The sequence below is a fragment of the Diabrotica undecimpunctata genome, chromosome 4 (assembly GCF_040954645.1).
Source record: "Diabrotica undecimpunctata isolate CICGRU chromosome 4, icDiaUnde3, whole genome shotgun sequence".
In the NCBI taxonomy this organism is placed as follows: Eukaryota; Metazoa; Arthropoda; class Insecta; order Coleoptera; family Chrysomelidae; genus Diabrotica; species Diabrotica undecimpunctata.
Genome location: NC_092806.1, coordinates 76,175,476 through 76,196,159, shown reverse-complemented (window position 1 = coordinate 76,196,159; position 20,684 = coordinate 76,175,476). Strand labels below are relative to the sequence as shown.

Below are 20,684 nucleotides of genomic sequence, written 5' to 3'. Positions count from 1 at the left end.
TTAAATCTCGTTAATAATCCAGACTACAAACCAATTCCTTAGAATTCAATAACCTATCTGGAGAAAACAACAAAAGCCATTATTAATAAAACCTCTCTTCCTGTTGACATAAAACAGCCTCTAAAAAAGTCTTCCAGAACACCTCGAATATATGGCCTTCACAAACCCGATATTTCTCTACGTCCCATCGTCAGTGCATACAATTATTGCCCTACACAACCATTGGACAAGTATTTGGCAAAAACCCTACAACCTTTCGCCAAAAATGCTTCATCATTCGTCAAAAACTCTTTTCATTTCATAGAACTTCTTAAACAGTAACCTATATCACCGTCAGACATTCTAGTAAGTTTCGATATTGTCTCACTATTTACAAACATTCCTATAGATGAAACTCTAAACATTCTGAAAACTAAATACAGTATCCAACAAGACCACTTATCTCTCATTAAACATGAATTAACAAATTATTGTGTTTTTATACGTGTGTCTCGTAACTTGGAACCTTTTTATTATTAATTTTTCGAAAAAACAGTTAGTTTTTTATAAAAATCTCTGCATGCTTTAAAACCCAAGATGCAACCATCAAATATGAAATTTTAATAATAATATATTATGTGGTAAGTAAAAAAAATATGTTTTCCGCTCAAGATTAGCCTTTATATTTCACTATATCGAAAATTATTATAAAGAATTTTATTTTGGTTATCTACCTAGTGGATAACCATAGCGAAGCTTACTTAAGCTATGTTGTTGGCCACCCGCCTTTGTTGAGCTGGAAGCACCCCTCTTTTCGCTTCCAGAAACTTCAACACTAGTCTGTTCCACCTTTTTGGTTAGTCTAGAGCCATTTTTATAGAAATCTGCCATGGGTCGTTGTGCTTAAGAGCCAACGAACTGTACCTGGTGTCGATTCATTCAAGTCGAGCATCTAGTTTCATTTGGAAGGTAAATATGTGCCACACTTTAGCGTGTTTGCACTCATAAACAGAACTTGAAATAGTTTTTGGTTATGATTTTTGTTTGTTTTTTTTTTTGTTTGATTCACTGAAGTTGAAATAGACTTTAACATATTTCAGGCTACCCCTTGATACTCACCCTGTTACCATAGCTAGAAAATGCTACGGTTGTTCCTGTTTGTCTAGTTTTCGCTCTTATGTGGGGATATTTTAGCATTTCCATTTCACTCCGTATATAATAAAATACCGAAAAAGATTTTTAATCTTGTTGCGTCTCTAAGATATAAGCATTTTCGAGTCTGTTTATAATAATTTTAATTGCTATTTCGCTTGATCTTGATACCGCCTATATATTTGCGCGTCAAATAAATATGAATATTTCCACATAGCGAGTGGACCCGCTGCCAAAGGCAGTCGGTTTTATTGTTTCAGTCCAGATTTTCTTGATATTCGTTATCGTCGTTCATTGTTCGTCTTTGTCATCGGAAATTAGTTAGTCAGCAGTGAAAAAGAAGAAGATGTTGGGTTCTGAACGGAAGAGGTGATTCTCGGCAGATAGTTTAAAAAAACCGGCAAAATTTTCGTTTAGTTTCATAAGTTAGAAGGAGGTGAATTTAATCTCAAAATTTTATTTGGCAGTCTTTGTTTAGTGAGTTAGTTAATCACTATGGTTTGTTGTACGATGTATTTCATGCAAAGGGATTTGAAAAAAGTTTGTGTGGTACAGTGTGTTTTTTTTGTATCCAACTGCAATGTAATAAACTTTCTTAATCACTTAAAACGATCATTAAAACGAAATTGTCAGTCATTAAAGCAAAATAGTTTTTGTTAAAATTTTCTAAGTAAAATAAACATTCTTCGTTAAAATACTGAGATTTGTTTTCATGACAAATTAAAAGGTTATAAATAAATATGCGTTTTATGGATCAGCTAAGTGTCATATTTTATTTTTCTTTTAAATAAAATTGACCTTGATAATTAATTGATAATTCAGAAAAGTTTGATATTTCATTTCGACATATGACAGTCAGTATTATCGTTTTTCTGTTATTTGGTATATAACTAAAATTTTAAATTCGTTTTGTTAAAAGGTTAAACGCAATGTAAGGTTTGTTGATAAATTTAAATAATTTTAGTTGTAATAACTGTTTATGTGAAATAAAAATAAATATGTAATGTTTCTCTGTAAACCAGGAGTTTAAAATTATTTCTTTTAAAATATATTCACCTTTAAAATTTTTCAGGAAAGAAAGGCCTGTCTTTCTAACCAGCAAGGGGATTTTTTTAAACGGCGTCAATTTTAAGTAGTTTATGAATCTTCTTGTATATTGTTGACCGGAAAATCTCTGTAGGTAAAACATCAACATATTATTACATTTTTTATTAAAAACCAGTTTGAATAGGGGACTTTTTAGCTTCTAAACAACTAAACATTTATATTAACTTTGATATTTGTTATGTCACATGCTTATAAGTAATCTTAATGAAAAGCTGGAGAAAAAAACAAAACTTTCTATAACCATTAAGAACTAAGATAGTATTTTATTCTTAAAATCATATTTCCAATATTTATTAACATTAAGATCTAAAAATTGAAAAGATTTTAAATAAGATCTACATTTTATGATCCAAGTTATGGATGGCATGTACAGTAAAGAAGTAAAAAACTAAAACCCATTAAAATAATGGTATTCGTAAAATACCGCCATGAAAAAGTGAAGGTAAGAATTGTCTGAGCTTCGTTTTGAAGCTCGCCTGCAAATTTTTTTTATCTCGGCTTCTGTGGCACGTAGAATCTTCATTTTTTACTGGGGTAGCTTAACCAAATAATAAGAATTGTGCTATTTTGACTATCGGAAAATCATGGAAAAATAAATAATTAAATGTTTTCATAAAAAAGTTATTGAATTTTACTATTATATCGTAAGTAATATTTAAATTTTACTGGTAAGTGTATATTATTTATATAAATATATATTAATTATTATAAATTAATAAAATACCTTTAATATTGATAGTTTTGTTTCTACAAATAATTAATTTTATTATGATTTCATTTAATGAAGATAAGTGAATAATAAGTATAAATAATATTTTTGTAGTTCACCCCTCCACTTTTCCGTGACGGTATTTTACAATTACTATCACTTTAAAGACATAACTTTTTACTCCGTCTCGGTATACGAGTGTACCACTTATAAAATGAAAAATAAGATTTAGACCTTTGTTTATAATCTATTCAATTTTCAGCTCTTAAAGATGTTATCTTGGTTCTATTAGTCATAGGTTTTGTATTTTTTGAAAAAATACAATAAAAAAATTTTTTCGGCAAAATTAAGTAGTACCTAGTCTTTCGATTTTGGACATTGTCGGTAACAGTAACTGTATTTAATTTCTAGTTAATTTAACTAATAGGACTGAAGATTCATATATATAACTAAGGTCCATTTGGCATGTTGTTATATTAGATTTTTCTATTTTATTGTATTCTATTGGTTAAATCCTATCATTTGATAGGCTTTACGTCACTACTGGACCAATTAGAACGAAGATACAATCGGTAGGTGCAATATATTATGACCCGTTACTTTGACCGAAAATTGACTATTTCGACGTGGGTAATATTGTATTCAACAGCGACGCCAAATTTATAATGCCAAAATGATTGTTAATGAAAGTGGGGTATACATTTTTTTTATTGCGGTAGTGAGTAAACGGTAAAACATTTAACTAAATATATATAATATTTTCACTACACCATCATTTTAGACTTAAACATTTTCTGGAACAAACTCAAATAACCTATTATGAGATAAAAAAAGAAAACGGATATTTTAAAGTACCAACACGACATCAAATTTCTAACTATTGAGATAAAAAGTACAGGAAAAAAGTTATTAAGGTCTTGTAAGTGGCATCGATATACAGACGTTACTTTGCAAGACGATGCTAAATTGGTGGTAAAAGCATGGTGTATCGATGCCAAAATGATAGCAGGATGTATATATATTATATATATATATATATATATATATATATATATATATATATATATATAGTTTGTTTTATTTTCTTGAACCTAATATTTATATTTTTTGAGAAAACTTTCTTGAGAATGAAAATGTTCTTTATCTTGGTTGAAGTTTTGGCAGGTTTCCCATATCTTTATCAAACATAAACATAATTTATCACAAAAACAATTCGACAATTTTAAAAATTTATTGTTATTTCAAATGTCCACTTATCAACAATTTGCTTATATTAATAATAATAATAATAATAAATTTTATTTCATGTCTCTTTTGTGGTTTATAGCGTTTAGGCACTGTTTTATGTGTATTGTTTCGTATATTTCCCTTTTCTGTGTTTTGTTCTACTTTTAGAATTTTTGTTTGCTCAAAGCTGAAAGTGTAATCTTGTTTTTTATGTTTGGTAAGAGCTATAGTATTCCTTTCATCATATTTATGTAAGTTTAATCTAGATATAGGTGTTGACTTGTTTGATCAATATAAACTCCTTGTCAGTCTTTACATGGAATTTTATATACTACGTGTAGGGGAGTTTAAGTTACTATCCTTTTAAGTTTGATAAAATATTTATTACTAAAGTTATAACCTTTATAAGCTAGTTGAATATTATATTTAGCAAATAAATATTTAAATTGTTCAGAAAGACCTTTTATGTATGGCAAGGTTAAATAGGTATTTGGATTGGGTTTATTACTTGTTGAATTATTAGTTTTATTGTAATATCTATAAATTCTAAGTTAAAAGGTTTTGTGTATAAGATGTGAGGATAATTGTTTTTTAACAGTGCTTGTTTTGCTTTGCTCATTGCCTGTTCTCTGTATTCTATATCTGACAATTGTATCGTTCTATCAGCAAGACCGATTACTACCGACTTTTTTTGTTAAATGGGATGATGCGAATTAAAATTAGTATATCTTGCAGACCAAGTGTTTTTAGTGTAACATTCTGGGTGAATTATTTTATTCCTTCTGTGTAGTGTAAGGTCAAGAAAACTAATTTTACAATTGTTTTTCACTTGTAGTTTTTGATGGTAGCTATTAAATTTTTCTATTATCTATTTAGTTGATCAGATTGTATAGCCAATATGCAGGCATATAAATATTTGTAATACAATGATAATATAAATTTTAGTGAAGTAATCACAGATTCTTCGAGATCTTCCATAATGATTTGGACGATTACACTAGAAAAGCTTGCTCCCTGCACATCTGTCTGTTTATTTGTTGTTTGTGTAAAGAAAATATGTCGATTTTAGTGTTATTTCTATAATTTCTTGGAAGTCATCAACGGAGATATTATGTAGTATATTTTTTATTTCATCCCATTTCTTTTATACAACTTTTTAACCAATGATATGGGTATGTTAGTATAAAGTGATATTACATCTAAAGAGACTAATATATGATTTTTTGGTAGTTTAATGTCTTTATTTTTTCTTTGAAATAAAATAAGTCTTTAACATATAATAGTTATTTTTAATAAAAACATTTGTCAATATGTTTTTTTAAATATTTCGATAATCCATTAAATTGGAGCATTATTTATTTTTATTTTTTTAGCTGTGTCCAATATCAAATCTTCAGAATTCATATCCGAAATTGGACAGTATAATTTTATCACCCAGTAGACCGAATGAATTTATTTGTTATTAAATACACACACGTAGTTAATTAGGTTACATACACATTTGGTCAATTATCAATAATATAATTTGGACATCAGTCAAAAGTGCTGACAAAAGTTAAACAATTTACATAAATTAGATACACATATCACGCGAGGTCCGCGAATATATTGACCCAATTAAAACTTATATAAAACTAAGATCTCTTGCCTAGAGAAGCATTCAATCAATATTCACTCAACAAACTTGATAGTCTTCAACGATCAACTTCATCAGTCTCTACTCAAAGTAATCCCGGGTCAACACCCATAGTATACGTCTCATCAATAAACTCTGCTACTATTATTTGGTGTTTCCATTACAACTGAACGAACATCTTCACTGAGCCAACGAAGGGGAATTTGTTTAAGCTGTTCCATATGAGATATATTATTTTTTCCCATTTACTTATTCATTCGTTATTTTGTTTTTGCATAGTAGAATCATTTTTTATTTCTTGATATATGCTTCTATCACTGAGTAGATCATTCATTTTGGTGTTATAATGTACTTCTTCCATGATAACTATTTTGTTGCTTTTGTCTGCTTTTAGAATCAATAAATTGGAGTTTTGGTTTAAAAAAAAACAAACAAAATCTTTTTGTTTACTGGCGGCAATAATTTCAAAACTGTTCTGACAGTTTTTGCCTCATACCGTTCTGATAGTCTTCATTTGTCGTACTTAGTGGAGAGGCTCTTCATGCTTGTTCTTGGTCGATGAATATGTGAGGTGAGCAAGACCGAGTAAATGCTAGGGGCAATAACAGATAGAGAGGCGAGATTGTTGAGATCCGGAGTTGATTGTCGGATATCACTGCCATATTTTCCTCTATACATACCGTATTGGTAGAAGGTTAAAGGTACAAAGAACTTATGTAAGTTAATATATTCAGAAATACATAACACACCAAGGGCATGTCTGCTCATTTGAAACTTCACTAAATTTAATTCTGTTCCAAAATTGATTACTAAGGATCTTGCAACAGCGAAAGTGAAAATTTCCACCAAACGAGGATCCACTTCTGTTAGAATATCCTCTGATTACTTTTCCAGTGACGAAGATAACCTTCCGACAGATGAAATTTGAAACTTCATCAGCCGAAGCAACAAAAAGAACGGACAACTCATTATTGAATACGACGCAATTTCCCACAATACTGTATGCGACAGCATGGATACAAACAAGTAAGGTGGCGGACTATTAAAATACTTGCTTGCTTGTAAGATATACATTATTAACAAAGTAACAGACCCACATTTACTACTTTAACTAGAAAAGAGGTACTGTATATCACCCTAACTAGTTGCTTTATAACAAATATAATTTAAAGCTAGCATGTTTCTGATGAAGCCTCAATGTTGGATCGCAGTGGTTGCATTTCGAGGTTAAGGCGGAGTGCAAGTAAGGCTGAAAAAAACTAACTGATATTCATGCAAGAATAAATTAAGGTTAATTATACGATTGAAACCGCACATAAGCTCAACACAGCCTCGCACTGGTTGAATCATACGATAATAACATCATAATTAAACAACATAAGTTGTTGTTAAGCTTGTCCCATAAATAAAAAAAGCCTTCAATAGAGATATGCCTTAGTTAAACCAGTAATTAGGAAAATTAAAGGCTAGTGCAAGCGAAGCCTTCAACAAAATCAAAAATTTAGATGATTGATTGATTCGACCATTACTTGATGGAAATTCATTTTATGTAACAATAAAACACTGAAAACTTTGTTTTCGAAACTTCAACAAAATTTATTATAAAATCTTATCACTACAGCCGTTTCGGCAAAGTGCCTTTCTCAAGTGATCTATTTTTAGTATGCGTTTACACTTACTACTACGTCTTACACTACTACGTCTTTAACGAAATAGGTTGAGGAGGGGAGAACTGTTTGTCTCAAGTTGGTCATTCAGAATTATGTCTGTGTTTTTTAATTTGTTAATTTCCATAGATTTTAACAAAGATAGCTTGATGCCTTTATTTTGAATGTGAAGAATTTAAAATTCGTCTTTAAAAGAATGAATATGATCTAGAAAGTGAAGTGCGTAAGTAGAATGTAGAAAGTTCTGCTATTCGTTTATTAAAATGTCTACCAGTTTGACCGGTGTAAATTTTTGGGCAGACAACAACTTAGGCAAATATATTATAAACAACAAGAGCCAAAATAAAAAGCACCTACACAGTGGTGTATACAAACTTAAATGTGACGACTGTCCAAAAATTTACATCGGTCAAACTGGTAGAAATTTTAAAATTTTAATAAATGAATAGCAGAACATAAAAGGGCTTTCAATAATAGAAAAACAGATTCTACATACGCACTTCGCCTTCTAGATCATAATCATTCTTTTATTGGCGAATTTCAAATTCTTCACATTAAAAATAAAGGCCTTAAGCTATCTTTGTTAGACTATGGAAATTAACAAATTAAATAACACAGACATAATTCTGAATAACCCAATTGAGACAAACAGTTCTCCCCTCCTCAATCTATTTAGTTAAAGACTATAAAGTGTAAACGCATACGAAAAATAGATCGCTTGAGAAAGGCACTCTGCCGAAACTGCTGTAGTGATGAGATTTGATAATAAATATTGTGCAAGTTTTAAAAACAAAGTTTTCAGTGTTTTATTGTTACAAAAATTTAGATAATTGGGAGAACTACAAAATACTTTAACAAAATGTAACGCAGAGTTAAGAGGGTGTAAAAGAAAAACATGAAGGGAATTTTTTCGTTCGGGAGTACCAATTTAGCCCTCGTAGTTGACATTTTAAAAGTTATCCCGAGAGACCACTCTCGGGATTTTCCAAATGATTTTCCATCCAGATGATGAAATTTTGAATACTCACTTTCTTTAGTCAACATTATTTTATTGGAGGTAAATAATAGAATAAGCTATCAACAATTTTAAGCCCTACAAGTCTTGTGAGGACAATACAATCTTTTCAGCACTGCTATAGCAGGAAATAGATTTACTACTGAAATAAACAGGGGTAGAATATTTCTATATAGGTATAATAGATCTTAGGTTATACTCCAAAATAATGGCAACAGGTCAGTATCTGCTTTATTCCAAAGAGTAGCTAACGCCTTTCAAGAAATAAAAATACAGTAATTTTTAAAATTGAGTTTCCATCAAATCACTACAAATGTAATTATGATATAGCATACTGTTATGTTTAAGATTTAAAATTTTCTGCGTTTGATTTACTCTAATTATATTGTTATATTTGCTAATAACTATTTAACCTACCAGTATATATTTAAAATTTGCTAAGTGGAATTTTGAAAGAAATTTTAGAATTCAAAACGTATAAATGTCAATATTTCTATGACGCAGAGGTATACATCCGGATCATATTATTACTCAAGACAATGCTAAATCGAATCCTAATAGGATTAAAGCCTTATCAGAATATCCAGTTTCTACTCGTTCCAAGGTAATAAAACGTTGAAACATTAAAAAACTTGATAGGTTAAGATATTTAGGTAATTAGTATATACAAATTAAATGGAGATTTAGAACGATATTTCTATTAATAGAAATAATATTTTAATAATAAAGTATCATTGAACAAAAAAAACTATATTTTACTTAATATACACACATCAACATAATCTAAGGGACACTTATATTAATAGCTTTAAATCGATATTGGCTGCAAATACAAAAATAAATTTATGTTTTTAATCTTTTTTGTTGTTTTGTCGATTATTATACTACGTTATTGCAGATAAGAATGGCAATAAAAAATTTAACAAAACTTCAATATGCATTTTTTGGCTATAAGATAAAAAGTAATATTTCTTTATCGGTACTTGATTTTTTATGTCTATGTGGATTTTTATTTATTACCAATAATGGAGAGACATCATTTAAATCGCGAAACGCAGTGGTGTGCTATCAAGATGCTCAAGCTAGTAGAAGTCAAAGAGACGTTGCTGAGATCCTCCACACATACAGAATTGTCATTAACCGTTTGTAGATAAGGTGTAAAGAACCTGGTAATGTTGCTGATCGTCATACAGGTCGTACAAGAATAACTAGCTAGACTGAAGACCGTTTTATTAGGTTGCAGGATTTGCGAGATCGCACTGTAACTGCATCACAATTACAAATGAGGCTGCAAAGTACCCATCAGGTGTTTGGAAGTGGTCAAACCATTAGAAATAGACTGCACGAAGTAGGGCTAAATGCTCGAAGACCTGTGAGAGAGCCTGTGTTATCCAGAGGACAAGAGAGAGGCTCATCGTCTTCAGTAGGCAAAAGAACACGCAAATTGGGTTAGACGTAAGTGGACCTCTACTTTGTTCACAGATAAGTACCGATTTGGATTTGTACCAGATACACGACGGACAACAATTTAAAGACGATCTGGCAATGCTGAACGATTGGCCAACGTGCAGGAGGTTCATAGACAGCAAGGCGGCAGTATAATATGTATGGAGTGGCATCACTCTTGGTGGAAGAGCCAATCTCGTTTGTTTGGAACGGTTTTTAAATGCAACAGACTACCGCGATATAATTCTTAAATCTGCCGTTGTACCCTTTACATAACAAGCTGATTCCCAATTTCAATTATTGCACAACAATGCACGTCCGCATACTGCGAAGGACGTGCGAACATTTGTCGAAGATAATGAAATTGAAGTTTTATTGAGCATGGATGAAACATATTGGGCAGACGCATTTTACAACAAAATATTACGTTCAATAAAAAACAGCAACAAGGCCCTAAGCCTTTTAATGGAGAGGAACATACCGCAGAAAAACATTGACCATCTAATCATGAGTTTGCCTTACAGATGTTGGACAGTAACCAACAACCGTGGAGGTCATACACTATACTAATTTAACCGTAACACTGCTTTGTTGAGAGTTGAGGGGCAACAAATTAATTTTTGATTTTTCTTGCTACCATTTTTTGACTTATGTTCTCTTTTAATTTTCTTAAGAGGTATTGCGATAATTTTAAGAAAAAATGTTTATTTTATATTCGCGACACTTTGTTTATAACTTTTTATTAAAAATATTTGAAATAAATTATTTGAAATCCTTCTGTAATATCGCATTTTGTTTTTGTCCTCTACATTATTTTGATGTGTATACATTTAATCTAAGACCTTGCGATTGGAATGAGCGATTGATCCATAGATAAATTTCAATCAATCAACATTTTTCAAAGTTAGCGATTAATACCTTCCTTCGAAAAGTCATTAATAATTTAACTTTATTTTATCTTCCTATGATAAAAGTCAGTATTTGCTTATTATATTACATTACAATTATTATTATTATTACAAATCGCTATTCCTGTATTCTAAAAATTGACTAACCCCTTAATAAACACACATACACACATACACACACATACACATACATACACACACAAATATATATATATATATATATATATATATATATATATATATATATATATATATATATATATATATTTATATATATATATTCACTCCGCCAAAAAAGTATCGCATCACCTGCATGAAACTGCAAATTTTGTATTAAAAATAATTTGAAACATGCATTTTTTACTGTTTTTTTTTTTGTTTTTAAGGTACCTAACAAATATATAAGAAAAATGCAGAATGTACGAAAAACAAAGGTTTTATTTAATTCATTTCATAAATTAGAAGTAAGCGCGCAAACAGCATTGAATAAAAAAAATAAAAATCAGAAGTCATGATAATTTAGTAAGACGTATTGCCTCCCCTAGCTTTTATAATATCTAGACAACGTTGTAGTATACTTCCAATTAATCTTCTTAGATAATCTTGATCGATATTATCCCATTCTACGGTTAACAACCGTTGCAGGTCCTGAAGATTAGCTAGCGTCACATTACTAGATCTCACCCTTCTGTAAAGATGGTCCCAAACATGTTCTATTGGATTTAAGTCCGGGCTGTGTGCTGGCCAATTCAAAACTTGTAAAATTACCTCTTGAAGGTACTCGGTAACGATTCTTACGATGTGTGGGCGTGCATTGTCATGCATTAAAATAAAGTTATTACCAATAAATAGGGCGTATGTAACAATATGCATCGCCAAATTTCTCTAATGTACCTATCAGCCGTTAAGGATCCTCCATCTAGCTGTACCAATTCCGTTTGACCCCTAAGAGATATTCCGCCCCAGAGCATAATAGATCGTCCTCCAAAGTTTGTCGCCGGTATTAGGTTGGATTGAAAATAACGCTCGCCATCTCGTCTATAAACTGGTATTCTTCGATCCGAAGTGTATAAACAAAATCTTGACTCATCCGTAAAGAGTATGTTACCCCAGTCGTCGATATTTCAGTTTACGTGCTCTCTTGCAAATGTTAGACGCACTATACGGTGTTCCCTTGTAAGTCTCGGGGCAGTGGCAGCTACTCTGGCCCTAATTCCAGACTGTCTTAAGATGTGCCTAACAGGTTCTAAAGACACACGTACAACTTACATTTCGAGTCTTGGCTAAGTCATGTTGAAATTGACTTGCAGTCACATGTTTTCGACGCAAAGCCTGGAGGACTAAAAATCTATTGTTCACATGCGTAGTTGCTCTTGGCCGACCTGTTACAGCTCGTCTTTCATAAAGACCAGTCTCTCGGTACCTTACACCCAGTAAATTTGCCACATATTTCTGAGTTCTTTCGTCTTCAATGAGGGAAATTATTCTAACCACTTCATCTCTCGTTAAATTTAAATTTATATTGTCACTGTTCTCGTACACTCGCATTAACTGACCAATCGGCGAGCGGGAAACATCTCCAAACACGGGAAAAATTGTTCATTGGTTGAAATAAGGGTTATTCCAACTTTTGAGCAATTTAAAATTTCCCATTGGTCGATTTTACGGGAAGTCCACTTTCATACGTCATAATCCCTAAAGACAAAGGATTTTCGTGTATAAAAGAAGGTGGATTTTCTGTAGTCGGCCAGTTCGATCTCACCCTCGTATTTTAAGACTCTAGGTTCGGTGCTAGTTACCCACCTAGAATCTGCCCTTTATTTACCATTTTTGATATTTGATTTATATTGATATTTATGTGAATTTTGATATATATATATATATATATATATATATATATATATATATATATATATATATATTGTTTTGTGCTATTTTTCTGTACTTTCTGCTGTGGAATTTCTTTTATAGATCATGCACAGAGAAAGTGCCCATTTACTTCGCTATATTATTATTGCATTTTTTAACCTGTCGAATACAGTTGTTGCGATATTTCTACTCGTAGATCATACGCTCAAATATATTCTCATTTTTGCTATTTTATTATTGCTGTTATTTTATTTGTTGAAATATTCGTTGCGATATTTCTCCCAGGAGATCATACGCTTGGTGTATTCCATTTCTCTGCTATGTTATTATTGCATTTATTTGTTTTAAATATATTCATTGCGATATCTCTCCGTACGGAGACCACACGCTTTGAAATATTTACCATTTTCTATTTTGTACTTGTGATCTATTTCCGTAAGTTAAAGAGACACAAGAATTTCGAGGATTCCTTTTTTTAGGATTTTATTTGTATATACAAATATATCATTTCTATATTTCTTTTTTTATCGTTGTGCAGATAACGCTCTCGTGGTACTTCTATTTCTCATAGACTAAGTACAAGAGGCGTTTGCACTTATAAAATTTCGAACTGCATTCTTATTTGTCACTCACATTTTCGATATATACATTTTGTACATTGTGTCTGAGGTTTATTGTGGCATTTTTCCGAAAAAATTCCGAAGAAAATTTCCATTTTAATAGTAATTACTTTCAAATACCACACCGAGCCCTGGTGCAATCCTACTTTCACATGAAATTTATCAGTGTCTCCTACACCTGTCTAACAATAGTTATTACTTCCTCATAAATGTCTCTCACAATCTTCACGTACTCACAGGGAAAACTTTTTTTGAGTAAATCATTAAAATAAATTCCATATAAGTGTTTTTTTCTTTATTTCTTTATTTTTCGTCAACTTTATTATAGCGAAAATTGCGTCTGTTGTTAATCTAGTCTTGCATAAAACCAAATTAATTATCGGATATTTGGTTTTCTTCACGTATCCGTCTATCAATTACTCTCTCCCAAATTTTTAAAGTGTGGTAAAGTAGTTTTATAGCCCTATAATTTGGGCATTGTTGTATAGCAATCGTCTAGATTATTATATATCACTTCCATAATTCTATGAGCCAAACCTGTTAACCAACTTGTTCTTGTCTCCCCTAAAGCTGTCCATACTTCTCCAGGAATATCATCTGGTCCAACTGCTTTACTTATTTTTATTTTTTAAGTGCTTGAACAAGTTTCTTGTTTGTCATTTTAGTGGCCATTGCTGTTACTGTCTCCGTTAGCGCAACTGTTTTTCTGTTAAAATCTTTTACTTTCTTTGCTGTATGTTTGGCTGTTATAAAGGGTGATTCATTTAGAGGTACTTTTTTCAACAAGAAAAAAACAATGAAAAAAATAAATTTTATTTGAAAATATTTATTATCATACAATTTCTTTACAATTACTTCTTAAAGATAATTTCTTTTAAATTTTGACCATGACTACGATTAAGTTGGTTCATTTTGAAGTTCCAATTCTCGATGACTCGTTCCAGCATTTCGATTGGTATTTCACCAATGCCTCGAGTAATATTGGCCTCCAATGCCTCAATCGTATCTGGTTTATTCATATAGACTTTGGACTTTAGGTAGCCCCAAAAGAAAGAGTCTAGAGGTGAGATGTCACAGGATCTAGGCGGCCAATTCACTGGTCCAAAGCGTGAAATAATTTGTTCACCGAATTTCTCGCAGTAAAGCTATGCTTTCATGGGCTGTATGTCAAGTGGAGCCATCTTGTTGGAACCAAATGTCGCCGAGATCACGAGCTTTTATTTCAGGTACCAAATAGTCTATTATCACGGCACGATAACGGTCTCCATTCACAGTAACATTCTGACCGGCCTCTGTTTTAAAGAAATATGGACCAACGATTCCACCAGCCCATAAACCACACCAAACAGTTGTTTTTTTCAGGGTGTAATGGCAACTCTTGAACCTCTTTGGGTTGTTGATTACCTCAAATACGGGCATTTTGTTTATTAACGTACCCATTAAGCCAAAAATGGGCCTCGTCTGAAAACAAAAATTTTCTCGAAAACAGTGGATCTTCTGAAAGCTTATCAAGAGCCCATCGACTGACTCGGAAGGTCGATCGGCTTCAGCTCTTGCACTTATTGAATTTTGTATGCTTTTAAAAAAATCCTTATGTAAAATATCCTAAATTGTTGCATATGACAAACCAAGCTGTTGAAAACGGCGACGAATCGATTCTTCATTATTTTCGAGTACACTATATATTACCGCTGAATGTGGTCTATGTGGTCGCGTGCTATCCAATAATGAAAACTGGGTTTCAAACTTACTAATCGTAAAGCAAATTGTACGTTCGGTAGGCCGATTATGTGGACCATAAATTGCTCTAAGTTCACGAAACATTTCTCACAGAACTCCCATTTTCAAAATACAACTTAATAATTTCTAGACGCTGTGCCGGGCTAAGTCTTTCCATCATAAAATGTCAAACAATACTGAACAAAAGCAAAATGTCAGTTTGACAGTATTCATGCACGATCTCCAATCAAATCCCCACCAAAAAAGTACCTCTAAATGAATCACCCTTTATAATATTGGCTTTGCCCTCCCTGGTATCAAGATGATCGTATAGATTTGTATACGCGTCTGCTTTAACTTTTACTACTGGTACTTTCGTTTCCTTTTTGGCGACATTATAGTTTTGAAGATTGGTGTCCCACCTGTTTTTTGTCGTTGTTTATATACTTTTTTCGTATTTATTTTTTCTTGAACTTTATTTAATCACCACTACAGGTTTCTTTATTCTCAAACTTTTTTTCTGAGGTCTTTCCAAGTATGTCATTAGCACTATCTCTAATAATAGTATACTGTTCATATTCCTCCAAATTGTATTAGGACTTTCTTTCATATTCCAGTACATTTTTTGTACTATTTTGGCCCTGAATAGATCTTCTTTTCCATCTTTTAACATCAAAAATTTGATTTTTTGTGGTGCTCTCCGATATTTTTTTTAGTATAGGTATCTTCTTTTCATGCAATAATTTATTTAGGAGTGATTTTGTCCATTTTTTATGTGATAAGTTGACTTTCTTTCTTTTGAAAGAATGTGTTAACAATCGCCATATCTAATGCTGTTGCTAATTCCAGCATGTCATCTTTAGGTTTATTTCTAGTTTTAAAGCCTAGTCCTTCATGTATTGCTTCATATCTTCTTTATCTTCAATCCATCTCTTAGTATGACTCTCTTCTATTATGAAATATCACTCAGTGTATGTTTCCTAATTCATTTTAGAATACTTTCCTTCTATTCTCACCCAAACCAATTTGAGGGACATATGCACACAAGTGTTGAACATTGCTTTATTAAGTAAAAATTTTAATACCAATACTATCACTATTTGTATCCTCAACCTAGTTCTTTCACCCTTTGTCCTTTCTACCGCGACTCTTGAGGCCAAGGGATGTATTCCTTTGTGAAAACAGTTCTTAGGCCGCTGGGTACTCGCAACAATGATATGTAATCATTAATTGCACCCTTTATAAGGTGATCCTGTTGAAACTTAATCCAGTGTATCTAGCCTGGAGATAGTCGATAAATACTCCCCAAGCCAAGCGGTAAGGCACCGTGGTGAATGCTGAAAGGTACTAGGGTAACAGTGTCCCAAACAGGTCGCACCCCAACGTATATAGACCTTACCATCGCAAGCGGGGCTCTGCAAGAGGTGGACGTCTTTCCCCAACTACTCGTGAAACCAATATGGTAAACATAAAAAAAAAGCAAATACCCCGGACCAAAGTGTTCCCGAGGCCGAAAGTCCAAAAAACTCTAAAGTTAAAAAGTAACTTCTAAAGAAAATCCGAACTCCGAAAGTCAGGAGGTTTTAAAGAAACCCCCTATACTGAAAGGCAAAAAACTACAAAATATGTCAGAGCTACAGCGTTGAAAGACGTTGATTTTATGACAGACAAAGAGATTAAGGCTGCAAAGCTATCTGCCAACTCTAAAGCTAAAATCAGTAAGCTAGTGAAACCTGGCCAAGATCAAATACAAGCCAAAAGGGCTATAATCAAGGCCAATTTTACCAAGGCCACTGCAAGGCAAAAGTTTTCGTCAAAGCCGTTAGAGGCCAGAACAAAACAAAAACAAACTCAGAAGGCTGAAGGTCCAAAAAGAAGGTCAGACGGAAGCACACCACCTGAAAGCCAACGCAAAGGGAAAAAGCCAAGAAGGTAGTCTAAAAAGCGATCTGGTGGCTGATGAAGAAATTCCGGAAACAGTACCTCAGGTTCGCTTTCTGAGGGGTACTTGCAGGCTGGATTTCCTAGAATTTAACTGTGCGGATGAGAAAAGAACGAGGTGGCTAAAGGAGGTGATTCCAACCCTAAGGTTTTGGAATAATGTCGCAATCATGCAGTGTCTTTGTACAAGATGAAGATGGGCACGTCTTAAGTTCAAAAAAATATCATTAATAGACTAAGAATAAGTAACCATGGGCTCAAGAAACATCTATGGACAGCCTGAGGAAGCAATCCTTCACACAAAGGGATTTTATGGACCTTCTTAATAAATTCTAAATCTCGAGAAGAGCTCCATAAACTCCAAATTTCGCTCTTTTTCGGAGTGGGAAAGTTAACTTTCCGATAACAGGTAGGGAAGACAAAAACACTGAAGGAAAAGCGAGTAGCAATTAGCTTCTGTAAATCAGGGGAAGCATCCCTATATATGGAGGTTAAGGAGGAGGAACAACCTTCTTTAGGTGAAACTAAACCACGCGTAAGGACTACTTTTAAGACTGTGTTAAACCCACATAAGAAGGAGGAAATTCCACGAAACCGGAACTGGATAAATCTTTGCAGTGAAGAGATAAATATTGCTCTTGTAAGTAAATTAAAAATAAGGTCAATATTCCACTCTTATAACCAGCGTGCAACGCTGGAGGCATAGATGTAGATATTCTAAGCTAGTATGGGATTATGTGAATGCCCTAAATAAACTAGGAGACCGTAACAAGGTTACGGTAGCCTGGGTACCATGGCACGAGGGTCATAATGGCAATAAAAAAGCAGATGAAATGACCAAACAAGAATGGCTGCAAGAAAGTGGGCAGCACACAAATCTTGTAGAGGAATTATAGAACATATGCCAAAATTTACAGCAGACCTAGTAATCAAAGGCAGAAAAATAGTTACCGCCATAGTAGGTCTGTTAACAGGGCACTGCAAGCTGAATAGGCAGTTGAAGCTGATGGGATTGCCAGATGATGACCAATGCAGATTCTGTCCGTCAGTGCGACAGCCTGACAAATATGCGGTTCTTTACATCAGGCGAATCAAAGCTACCGGCAAAGAACTATATGGAAGGTTCAGTCTCAAAGCTAGTAGACCTTTTAAAAAGGGTCAGGCTTGAGAATGTAATCTAGAATTATAGGACCATAATAGATCTGAAAAGGTTGCTGCGGAATAGGCTAAAAGCCACCGCATTGAATCTCTCTATCTATCTAACTCGTCTCTTGAATACAAGCAATTTGTACTTTTCTTCTTTTAAGCTTATCTACCAATTCCATACTCTTACCTGTAAGACTTATAATCTGTATAATCTATTATCTATATAATCTATATAATCTCTATAATTTTGTTCCCCGTAAAATAGACCTCACCCAGAAATTCGAACGGAGGCTTAGTTTGCTTCCGGAATATTTTATCTCGGAAGATACCATCATTTCAGTATCGTTTTTGTTATATTACTTATGTGTGTATATTTTTATTTGTGTGCCAGTGAGCGCGTCTTTATAGGTAGCGTATTCTAATTTGTGTGTTTCTATAAATATATGACCATGTGTGTATGCTTACGTATATTTAAGTATGTATTTAATTGTATTTATGTTTGCATATATCAATATATCAATAACTATTTTATCTTAAAGCTTTTAATTTTAAAAGCTTTAATCTTATTAATAATATCTATAAACACTTACCTATAAATATGAGAAAACTCTGAACAATCGGTATCATCGGTATTATTAGTACAAAAGCATTTATCTGTTAACCATTTGACTAAATTCCTATCATCGTTTTCTTTCCATGCGGAATATTTCTCGCGTAGATTGTCTCTGACCGTATGAAATCTACCAGAAAAACCTTGATACTCGTATAATTTTTCCGCCATTTAAACTATAACTATAACTATCACTCACAAAAAAATATTTTATCTTATGGAATATTATAGGACAATATTGATTCTAATTGTATGTCGATGACATGACTGAAATTTTAAATACAGGAATAAATCTTCGCAATTGGATTGCGCAGCAATTACGGAACCTCTTTTTTAATTTAATTATAAAGTTCTACACCAAGAAGTAGTAACATTCACAAGTTTTTAGTGGTTTATTGGCAATATTATTATTGCGTTTGAATTGATATAAAATTACGTTATTTTATTATTTAAGATATAAGTTTTAGATTATATTATTTAGTATAGGAAGGTATATAGAAATACAGAAAGAAATGAATGTATGAATGTAGAAATGAATGAATTTATACTGTTACGTTATTTAGTAAGTTTACTGCTAGTTTCTCTAGTAAGATACGTATGTTTTACATTGGATTTCAACAAGTAACATAAAATAATACGTCGCTTTAAATACCAAATCCACACCAAATATTTATTTCACTATAAGTTTTTAATCATCGTTCTGGCTACAAATATAATATATATAAATTATTCTAATGAGATTTAAAGATAATTTCGAGATTTAAGTTAAAAATTATTTGAGTGAAGTTCAAAATATTTAGTCAAAATTACACGGAAATATTTTAATAACTAATTTAGATATAAGTTCACTAATAAATTTGTTAAAAAATATGTTAGAAGTAGAATAGTACCGCTACTAAAGTTGAGTACCGTAAAACGGGGTTACTTTGCACTGAGCAGGGTAACTTTGCACCAAACGTGTAAAAGTATATTTTCTGTAAACCTACGCTCAATTTTGTTTATATGTATTTGTACTATCTCTAGAGCACATAGGCAACATCGCAATACGTGAGTAAGACGCGCGCGATTGTCTCTGCGGTCGCCAGTTATCTATCAGCAACGGTTAGAATATTAACCTTGAAAATCTATTATTTTCCAACTTTGCAAAATCATACTGTGCAGACAGTCCCAGCGGACACAAATTGGTAAGTACACGTCTAATGGCATATACCACAATCGATTGCGATTTTAGTTGTTAAAATAACGGTTTTAAACCATGATATCAATAACAAAAAAAACATTGTTTACATGTGCACTTAACACGTGAAATTGGGTATACTTTGCACCGCCAATTTGCAAGTGGTGCAAAGTATCTCCAAGAGTAAAAGGTTGTTAGGAAAATGGTTTTTAGGAAATGCTCAGACGTTATAAAAGGAAACTGGGATCTCGCAAATATGCAGACTACTCAGAAAAAGATTTGAAAGCATTTCGGTCAGCAATAAAAGATAGCATGAGTACAAGAGTTACCGCTGAATCCTTTAACATTCCAAGGAGAACTATTTTTTACAAATTAAATGGAGTACACACTGGAAAACCTGGATATCCATCAATATTCTCTTATGAAGAGGAAAGGTGCTTCGTACAATGCATTCATAGCCTTAGTGATGCTGGATTTCCTGTTACTGGAATGGAATAACGACAAATAATCAAGACTCATTTAAATCGCCAAGGAAAAAAAATAACTCGCTTTAAAGATAATACTCCTGGTATGGATTGTTTCTAATCTTTTTCAAGTCGTCATAAGGACCTTACTGCAATACTGTAAGGATAGTCTCAAACATAAAAAGAAGTAGAGGAGCACTCAATGCAGACTAAATGGCTGAATACATACAAAATTTAAAACAAACATTAACTGGTGTGGAGCCACATGCTATTTTTAATTATAACGAGACGA

General features: G+C 32.5%; 1 protein-coding gene across 1 annotated transcript in view; it reads right to left on the bottom strand.

The window, feature by feature from the left end:
* Positions 1-19,721, bottom strand: part of lovit (loss of visual transmission) — a 65,712-nt gene extending 45,991 nt beyond the window's left edge. The window contains exon 1 of the mRNA XM_072529794.1: positions 18,732-19,721. Coding sequence (XP_072385895.1) covers positions 18,732-18,922 — 191 coding nt within the window. The 5' untranslated portion in view covers positions 18,923-19,721. The remainder of the gene's footprint in view (positions 1-18,731) is intronic.
* Positions 19,722-20,684: the final 963 nt, after the last annotated feature.